At 37.1% G+C, this 10,470-nt stretch overlaps 1 protein-coding gene across 1 annotated transcript in view; it reads left to right on the forward strand.

Moving 5' to 3' along the window:
* Positions 1-1,406: 1,406 nt before the first annotated feature.
* LOC103808664 (slit homolog 2 protein-like) overlaps positions 1,407-10,470 on the forward strand; it is an 11,493-nt gene continuing 2,429 nt past the window's right edge. The window contains exons 1-3 of the mRNA XM_009081466.1: positions 1,407-1,562; positions 5,678-5,966; positions 9,737-9,948. Of these exons, the coding sequence (XP_009079714.1) occupies positions 1,457-1,562; positions 5,678-5,966; positions 9,737-9,948 (607 nt within the window). The 5' untranslated portion in view covers positions 1,407-1,456. The remainder of the gene's footprint in view (positions 1,563-5,677; positions 5,967-9,736; positions 9,949-10,470) is intronic.

Raw genomic sequence — 10,470 nt, forward strand, 5'->3', positions numbered from 1 at the left:
TTTTTTTTTTTTCAAAGGCTTAAGCTCACTTATTTGATGGTGCCCTGAAGCAAATAAAGGCTTTCTTGAGAATGGTTATAAGGTCTGGACTCTGGACTACAGCTCATTGTCACATCTTCCATGCAGCCATACATTCAGCTCTTAATTCTCTGGAAAAATAGGCTAGAAGTTATGCCAGTACAATGACATATTGAGTCATAGAATTGAGTAATGATATTCTTCCTTCTCTGATGTACTTACACTGTGTTCAAGTGCAGAGCAGATACCCTGCACTTAAACACTTGCTGTGTAGATATTGAGGCTGATAAGCACACACAACCATTTCTTGTGCCTAGGAACATGAGTAATCTTGTCCTTATACAGCATAAGCACCACGCTTGAAACAAGCATTTTCTGGAAGACACCCTTTGGGCAGTCTCCTATTAGCAAGTTCACATCTTGTTAGTAACCAGTGTTAGTAAGCAGAAGAAAATGGTATATGTAGACAAGAAAAAAAAAAAAGCAGTATTCATATTCACTGTACTAGCCAGAGTCACAGAAATGACCATGCTCAATAAAAATGACAAATTACTTTATTGTTGGTGTTGGTGGAGCTCTCTGGACCAATGGTGTGATTTTGACTGGCAGGACTAAGGTTAGGTGCAGTTCCATATTCCATGAAACAGTAGATTTATGTATCACTGGAGTCAACTAGGCCTTCACACTTGCAAAACATGTAAACCCAATACTCTATAACATGTAGGATACATGTAAATATGATCCTAAAGTAACATTAGAATCATAGAATGGTTTAGGTTTAAAAGGACCTTTAACTAGCTCCACCTTCTTTGCCATGGGCAGGGACAACTTCCACTAGAATAGGTTGCACAAAGTCCCATCCAACCTATCATGAACATTTCCAGTAACAGGTCTACATATTTGCTGGCAGCCTGTCCCAGTGTTTCACCACCCTCATATTACAGATTTTTTTCTTTATGTTGCTTCTTTTACTTCACAGATTCTATCTGACCTAGATCTACCCTCTCTGAGTTTAAAACAGTTACCCCTTGTCTTGTTATTACAGGCCCTGGTAAAATGTCTCTCTCCATCATTCTTATAAGCTCCCTTTGAGCATTGAAAAGCTGCCATGAGGCCTCCCTGGACTCTTATCTTCTTCAGGTTGAACAACCCCAACTTTCTCAGCCTGTCTTCATAGAAAAGGTGTTCCAGCCCTGTAATCATTGTTGCAGAAGTTGTGTTATAATATAGCTTTGAAGCATACATGCATGTCCTTGATTAAAATCTAGTTTTCAGGAGACTGCACTCCTGGAGAAGTTCTGTTCCGAAACTGTATTAACTCCTAAAGTGGAAAAAGTTAAAAAACTGCTCTAACCAAACCACCGTTTAATATTAATGTTTATTTTGCAGTGTGGAAACAATTAATGATGGCAATTTCCACATTGTGGAGCTGCTAGCTATGGATCAGATTCTATCCTTATCTATTGATGGAGGAAGCCCCAAGATAATTACCAATCTGTCCAAGCAATCCACTCTGAATTTTGATTCTCCGCTGTATGTAGGAGGTAAGAGGATCTTATTGCTTCTTACTAGAGGTGTCATAGCTAATTCACTCTGGTAACATGCTTTAATAACTACATGGTGAGACACTCATTCATTGAAATAATATTTTAAGATGAAGCTTCAGCAGTTAAATTGAAGTTTTAACTTTAATTTATAATTACAGAGGTTTTTTTACTACTGTAAAATGCTGTTATTTTCTATTGTTATTTAGCTTTTTATTATTCTGAAGAAGTGTGTTTAACATTGTTTAGCTACATGAAGATTTAGTAATGCCTATTCAGAAAGTGTAGAATGGTAGCATTCTTGTTTGCTCATGTTTCACAATTTTATTTCACTGTACAGGTATCTGCAGGAAATGATAGCAAAGTATAAAGCCATGAAGTGTAATTTATGTCCAGAGATCTTACTGCTTAGGGCTGATAGGAGTTAGGACACTAGGTAAGAAGGGAACCAACTGGATAGTTGCCTCACAGTACATGGCAGGGCTTGTTATTTTTGTTTGTTTGCTTGTTTTGAGAAGAAAAAATTGTTTTTTAAGTAAAACTGGTAGTAGGTTATTGTGGAGCTAAAGTATTTGAGAAATTTTTGATCATTTGCTGCAATTTACTCTGTAGAGCTATAGATTCAAGCATGTTGCTTTAACCCAGCAGTTCCTGTTGGATTTCTGACAGTCCTGTGCAACTTAGGTAAAAGTCAGAAAATTCAGCCGCTACTTTGTGCCTCCTGACTGAATTGGTAGCAAGTCTAAGTTCTTAGTGATCAGAGATTCAGCATGGTTTTTACATACTGCTTATCTTCTACCAATCTTCTACTTATTTTAACCTTACACTCTTACGGGAATCATGTAAGGAGTCTCCTCCTGATCTGTTCTTTCTGTAGAAAGAACAGCTACTTTCTTTTCCATTTTGTCTACTTAACTACGCCACATTATTCAGAAAAGGTGGTCCTAGATTCTAAAAAGACAGTGTGCTTGCTTACTTGTATTGTCAGCATCACTTTGGTTTTTAATGACTCTAAGGCCAATTGTACTACTTGAAAACTGAGGTTAGTGCAGAACCATCACCCTGTCTATTACAGGCACCTTTTGATGAAATGAGACCAGAGAGACAACTATAAACATTTACTCGGTGCATTCTTAACACTGAGTTGTTGATTTGTGACATATGATTCTCCTTCTTGCTTCTTACCTTGCAGATCTGTGTCTCCATTAGGAGTTCTTCTTCTTGCTTCTTCACCTTGCAGATCTGTGTCTCCATTAGGAGAATCATACTAATCTGCATTGTCATTTTGAAGTATCAGAAGCCTTGATTCCTAAGAGCAGCAGTTTTTTCATCCTAGTGGATATTCTTCAGAGAGGTCCCAAGTTTCTTCTATTTCTATTCTTCACATTCAGCCTCTAAGCAATTATTTTTGCTGTCATAGAAAATGGTCATCCAAAAAAAGAATGGAAACCAATACTAGAAGCACATTATAACAAAAAAAAGGAAAAAAACCCAATAGGCTGATGTTCAGCTTATCCAAAAAAGAATGGAAACCAATACTAGAAACACATTATAACAAAAAAAAAGGAAAAAACCCAATAGGCTGATGTTCAGCTCTTAAGCTTTTCTGTTCTTTACCTATATTTATCTAATTTATCTATTTATGATTTTTTAAATCATTGAGACCTATGTTTATCTAATTTTTCTATTTATGATTTTTTAAATCATTGAGACAGTTAATTTTCACTCTTCTATCTTTATATTACCCATCTTTTTGAGATGCATTAAATTTTAGCCATCTGTATCTAGAGTTTTAGAGAATTTGATCACACATTTCTGTCAGTTAAGAACTTAAATTCTCACTAGGATTTTATACAGTATTTTTATCTTTGCCAAAGTCTTACTTTGACACCTATATCATCATGTAGCTTACACTTAGTCTTACCACCTTCCTGCTAAAATGGCATTTCTGGTAAGCATCACCTCAGCTGGCAGGATGAAATTCAGACTTGACAGCAAACCCTTGTCTCTCATTCCCTCTCTCCCTGCCTCCCCAACACCCCCCTCCATCCCTTCTTTTTTTCTTTTAATGATACTGTTGGGTCACAATATGTAGGTTGGTTTGGAAGGAGTAATTTAACATTTTTTTTACAGAAAGGGAGGTAATTGATTTAGAATTTTTTAACCTTTTTCCAACTGTTTGGCTCTCTAGTGTGGTCAGAATACACACGCTGGATATTTTTTCAGTCTTTCTATAAGAAATGTCAATAAATCATATCTTTTTGTAAGAAATCTTAAGGGACAAATTTTTTTGTCTAAAAACAATTCTTCAAAGGAGTCACAGACAGCACTGATGATTCACATTCTTCTCTCAGAAATTAAAGCATGTTTTACTAGTTGAGAGTGGCACCTTTTTTCATGGATGTCCCTATTTCTGAGACAGGTAGGGGATCAGCTGCTTCTCATTTGTGCCTTCTCTGTTCTAGCATCTTCTAGAATAAGATACTCATTTTGACAGTTTTACTGTATGACTGTTATTTAATAGAGGGCTTACCATTTGCCTCCTTGAGCAGTAATTTACCTGTAGTCAGGTGCAGTGACCAAAAGCTTAAAAGGGGGTGAGAACTACTCTATTACCTTGCCAAAAGAAGATCTTAAATATTTATTTGCATTGTTTCTATGGCACTTCTTTCCTAACTGGTAAAGAACCTTTATGTAAAAATTATCTAAGAAATATTGTTAAGGAATGTGAGCAGCTTTGGCACACACTTTAGGCTTCTAACATTTGGTAGCTTGCTAGAAGAAACAAAAATTGTATAAGCTAAAAGCTTGTGTGTATGCTTGCATTGTGTTTCCTAATGTCTTCCATATTAGAGATACAGACAAAAATTCTCTGAATCATGTTTGATATGCTTCCTATCACCTGGAATCATACATTCTTTTATGGTCCCTAGGAATCACATCTGAATTTCCTGACACTTAGTTTATACACCTTTTATTTTTACAAGGGGTAAGTTCAGTGCATCTATTCTGTGATGAGATACTTCAAGCCACGTGCCTAAACATTTGCTGAGTGTTGCTTTCAAGGGAGACAACAGGGTGAAGGAGCCTTGGTGACTGTGCCTTGTCTCTGGTTTGAGAATATGGTGGTTGGATGTGAAGATGGAAATTAATGATTGTTTGCAGTCAGAGTCCTTTAATAGTCCCCAAGCCTGTTTTATTGTGGAGGTTTGACCAGGGCTAAGTGCCAGGTGCCCACCAAAGCTGCTCTATCACACCCCCCCCTCAACTGGACAGAGGAGAGAAAAATATAATGAAAGCTCAAGAGTTGAGATAAAGGTGGGGAGAGATCACTCACTGGTTACTGTCACAGGCAAAACAGACTCAACTCGAAGAAATAAATTGAAATCATTACCAATCAAAAGCAGAGTAGAATAATGAGAAGTAAAATAAATCTTAGATATCTTTCCTCCACTCCGTCCTGGTCTTAAGTTTATTCCCAATTCTCTCTCTCCTCCTCCCTTCAGCAGTGCAAGGAGGCAGTGAATGGTAGTTACAGCCAGTTCATCGCGTTGGTGTTTCTGCTGCTGCTTCCTCCTGACAGTGAATGATAGTTACAGCCAGTTCATCACATTGGTGTTTCTGCTGCTGCTTCCTCCTCCTCAGGGAAAGGAGTCTTTCCTCTGCTCCAGTGTGGGGTCCCTCCCACAGGAGACAGTCTTCCATGAATTTCTCCAACCTGAGTCTTTCCCACATGCTGCAGTTCTGCACAAACTGCACCAGTCCCTTCTTTTCCCACCGAGGGCAGTCCTTCAGGAACAGGCTGCTCCAGTGTGGGTCCCTTGTGGGGTCACAAGTTCCACGAGCAAACCTGCTCCAGTGTGCACTCCTTCCTATATACATCTCTTTGGTGTCACCTAGAGACTTGCAGGTTTGGAGCTGCTTGCAGGTTTGGTTTACATGCTTGCTTGACAGTTATTTCCAAATACGAGATTATCGCTTGTGGTTCTAGGCTGAATATCTAAGAATAATTAATGAAGAGAAAATATTTATTTTAAAATGTTGAAAAGATAGAGAAAACGGTACAGAAAATTGTAACTAATTACACTGGTTATTTGCTGTTATTCATTTCCTAGGCATGCCTGTGAAAAATAACATAGCAGCTTTACGCCAGTCTCCTGGACAGAACGGCACCAGCTTCCATGGCTGCATCCGTAATCTATACATCAACAGTGAACTCCAGGACTTCAGAAATGTGCCACTGCAAGTGGGAATCCTGCCAGGCTGTGAGCCATGCCATAAGAAAGTTTGTGTGCATGGAACATGCCATGCAACCAGCCAGTCAGGCTTTTCCTGCGAGTGCGAAGGAGGATGGACAGGACCCCTCTGTGATCAGCAAACTAACGACCCATGCCTTGGAAATAAGTACGTCCTTCCTCAGCAGAGAACAGTAGTATAATATGCATATAAGTCTCCTGTCTTGTGTATGTTTTTCATAAAAATTCACACTTTTTTCAGGAAGCGAAATAGCCTGGGCATGTGAAAACAGCCTCCAGGTTATATTCTTTCTGTAAACTTAATGAGGAAAAGTCCCCAGTTTATGGGAGTAGGTACACACATCCCACTGAAGTTCTGCCTAAAGCCTGGGAAGTGTTCTTACATACTCTATTACTATTAATATTATTATTATTCTCTCCTGTGTTTAAAAAATGGATACAACAGATATATCAAATATTTTTATACTTTCATAGTACCCCAGGTTTTAGCAGGAAAATAGATTTCAATCTTTATGGTAAACTTCTGTTTAAATCTGTGTGTGCTAATTCTATTTCCTGATTTGACTCGAACATTTTTGTTTGGACATTTTATGTATGTCTATAGAGAGGTTCCTATATATATATATATGTGGAGAGAGATGAAAAGATAGGCATATATGACAGTATTGATACCTCTGTGAAATCATCTTTAAATATACTGTAGAGACAGATGCCATTTTTTGGTTCATGGACTCCCAGCACAAGAAGATCAGAAACTTCAGAAGTTCGAAGTTGTTCAGGATTTATTGATCTTAGGCAGCAAAATATCATTCTGGTTGTCCTTACCACTGTCCTCACTACAGCTTGGCAAAATCCTTTTTTTAGTGTAAAGTAAGCCTGCTTGGATCTTTTGACTGCTGCTTTTTCAGTGTTTTGGTCTATGTAACTTTTGACTTTCAAGGCCAGTGGCCTGAGTTTGATAAGAGATTCTAATAAGATGATTTTCAACTCCCATAAAAATGAAGATTAAGTGATCTTTTTGCATAGTGTGTGGAGAGTCTGACCCTTTAAAGCTTTATACAGCAGTTAGCACACTTTACAATGGAATTAGCATTGTTTGCATTTCTTATAGCCTCTTTCAGTACCATTAAGTTTTGAACTCTTTCCAGAGCTAGAACAGTGAAGTTTCGAAGAATGTCATTATAGCTTTTCATTGTTCATGGGTCTCTTTCTTGCTCATCCTCTTTCACAGTAACTTTAAACAAAGAAAGTTCCAGCAGGTTAAAAAATATGTATCCAACTTCTATCATATCCATTTTATATTTTAGGAGTAAAAAAATAACATCAAACTCTACCCACAAGTTCTACTATAAAAAAAGCCAAAGAATTTCTTTAAACTGTCCTTGAATTATTAGATTCTTCATAGGTTATTATAACTGCACATCAACACCCTGAGTGATTTTTTTGCAGCAAATTGCAAAGTTATCAGTATCAGATACAGGCAGTATCAAAGATGGACTCCTAAGTGAGCACAGGATTAATATTTTGTTTGCTCTTGAAAGTACTGGATTTTTTTAATCTGTATACAATGCTGTGAACTTTTAATAGAGGAAGCCAAACCAAAATTGTTTGTTTCGAGTAAAGGAGAACTTTGTTGTTCTTTAGTTTCTGGGGACTTTGATTCTGTATTTCTTGATTCATCTCTAAATTGTGCCTATTAAATAGATGCATTTTGTCCATCTAATACAGTATAACATTCATCTTTAATCTGAGAAACAGAGTTGGCACTGTGATCTCTGTTTCAAAAATGCAGGTGATCTTTTAGGCATCACTGCACACCATGAAAACGCTTAAGACTTTGATTTATTTTAACTAAATCTGGGTGCTTGAATTCAAAACATAGTGGCCAAAGCTTGTTCTGTAGTCAGTAGAGGAATCAGCATATTTCTAAAGAATAAATTAGATGTCAAGTTGTCTGATCACCCTCTGGATAAGCTCATTTCTCTTCATGGCTGTGTGGGGAGCTTATGGCAATTATACATCTAACTTGAATGCCTGACATTGGTACCTAAAATTAGATGAGATGAAACTGTGCCCAAGAGTTTGCACTTAGCTTGATGTTCCTTTCAGTACAGTCTGAAGATGAAATTTAGGGCTTCAAAGAGCAGGTGGAAGCAAAAGTATGAGAGTTGGCATTGGATAAGATTTAATCATCTTCTCAGTCAAGCAGAACTTTACCAAAGATCCTGACACAGATTGCTTTAATATCTTAAGCAGCCTGCATAGAACATGACATGATATCAGTGTCACCTGAGTAACTTCATAGATCAGATGTCCTAAAAGCAGCTGCTTTGTCAGTGGTGAACAGATCAAATTCTAAACATAATGAAAACTAAACAAAAGCTATTTGCCATGCAATACTGTTTAAGGCCTCAATTTTGCTTAATTACAGTCTTGGAATATCAGACTTCAACCACAGGAACAATTTGTAATTTTTGAAGGGAACAGAGTTGCTTCAAAATACAGACTAATAGGGAAGTTGGAAGTGTTTAAGCTATTAGTTTTACATTTGCAGTTTTTAATCCCAAATTGATTATGTGAATGGAGGGTATGTGTTGTGCCTTTCATTTAAATATCCTGTGATGAGGCTGACTCCCCATACCCTTTTTCCTCTCAAGCTATACCATGCCTAAAGCACTTGCACTGAACTAAAGTTGCAGATGGAGAATTGTAATGTTGCTTTCATTGATGACTGGAACTTGTTGATCTTTACAAAATGAAACCATTTTAAATAGTTAATGCAAGTTTTTCAAAGTTAAAAAGTATTGTGCACTTTTCAATTTTACCATATCTCTCTTACTGTACTGAAGGAGTAGAGAACAAAGAAAAAACTTTCCAGAAATATAGACTGTTACCTAAAAAAATTCAAAATGAGCTGTTGCTATTAACAGAATTCTTCTTTTATATGATATGCAATTTTCGATGAAATTTTGCCATCTTCCTATTGAAACAAATTATTTTATTTTAGATCAAATGGGATTTTTTTTTCATGTAAAGCTTCTAATATATTTAGGTGGCTGCCACAACCTACTAAGGAGGTTGTGAGCTCAAGGATCTTACAATATAGAGAGGAAAAACATTAGGAAGGGTGACTGTGGTCTTGAACATCAGGATTGCAGGGAGGAAAATTCATTGTAGTCTCCCTAGGACACTGTATGTAGATAGAAAACTTGTCTATCAAGACAACAGTTAAAGTGAATAACATTATTTCTAGGAAGAAAGTTATTGACCCTGTGCTACCAAATGACCAAAGGGAAGTGATTTTATTCCCAATCATTGGTGATATTTTCAGATGAATTCCCCTAATGTTCAGCTTACACCTAGGAACTGGTAGCTAAACATCTTCCTTTTGGGGAACAACACTTCTCTCAAATAGAAGGAAGACCACCTGTGTGGTGGTACTGCTGTACATCAGAACTTAGCAGGTGCAGCTTAACTCACAATGGTTTTTGTCTATCAACGAGGTTTGAGCCTGCCACAAATGTTTACTAAATCTCAACTGAGAGATTAATGATACATGAACTGGAATTTCAGGTGAGTATCCTTTTTTCTTTGGCTTGATGTTGCTATGTTCTTCTCAAAAGCATGCAGAAAATTTAGGTAGACAGGAAATGTTGTTTGTAATAACTGTGGCCTGTAAAAGTCTTCCATAACACATCTACAGTGGCTATTTTCTGGTGAGAGTTCTGTACTGCAGCTTATTTTGTGTAAACCTGCATACCAATTAGAAACCACTTCACTGCATCTCACTGAAAAAGTCCATTAGAAACAAAAGCAATTTCTTCGGAGCACAGTCCAAAGTATTTGTAGTTAATGTTGCTTAGCCTGAACTTTGATGAATAATTTATTTTTATTCTCTTGGGCTTGTTTCCCCTGTAGATGTGTGCATGGTACCTGCTTGCCGATCAATGCATTTTCATACAGTTGTAAATGCCTGCAGGGACATGGGGGAGTCCTCTGTGATGAAGAGGAAATGCTGTTTAACCCCTGCCAATCCATCAGGTGTAAACATGGCAAATGTAGGCTTTCAGGACTTGGGAAACCATATTGCGAATGCGGCAGCGGATACACGGGGGACAACTGTGATAAAGGTAAAAAAATGAATTAATAATGTTGTTGTGGTCTTAGAAAGTAGGTTTTTTTATTAAAACATGACCAGCCAGAAACATGATCAGCCAAAAACATGACCAACTTTTTTTTTTTTCCCACAACACACACATTTGTTACTTTCTTTTTCTATCATAAGAATTTATCTCGTTGAGAGGAAAAATGAAACTTTTCCCATGAATTTGTTTACATTTTGAGGAATTTTTTTCATCAAATGTTTTGCTGTGAAAACATTTCTTTATTTTTTTGCCTTTATTCAAAAACACATTTTTACTATATTTAACTATTACCTTTTACCTGCTGTATCTTTCTGTATTTATTGTTTCTCTGCCTTCTGCAACTGAGAAGCCAAATCCAATGATTCTGCTCCTAGTTTTATCACAAACTCTACTTTTGACCTCTCAGCTTCAACTGATTTATCACAGCGAATTATGCAGGTGAGATGGATGAAAACAGGATGACTTTTCCCCCTACCTTTTTCTTTTTCCTTTGTCTATCAAAGCTCT

The sequence above is a fragment of the Acanthisitta chloris genome, unplaced genomic scaffold (assembly GCF_000695815.1).
Source record: "Acanthisitta chloris isolate BGI_N310 unplaced genomic scaffold, ASM69581v1 scaffold18260, whole genome shotgun sequence".
In the NCBI taxonomy this organism is placed as follows: domain Eukaryota; kingdom Metazoa; phylum Chordata; class Aves; order Passeriformes; family Acanthisittidae; genus Acanthisitta; species Acanthisitta chloris.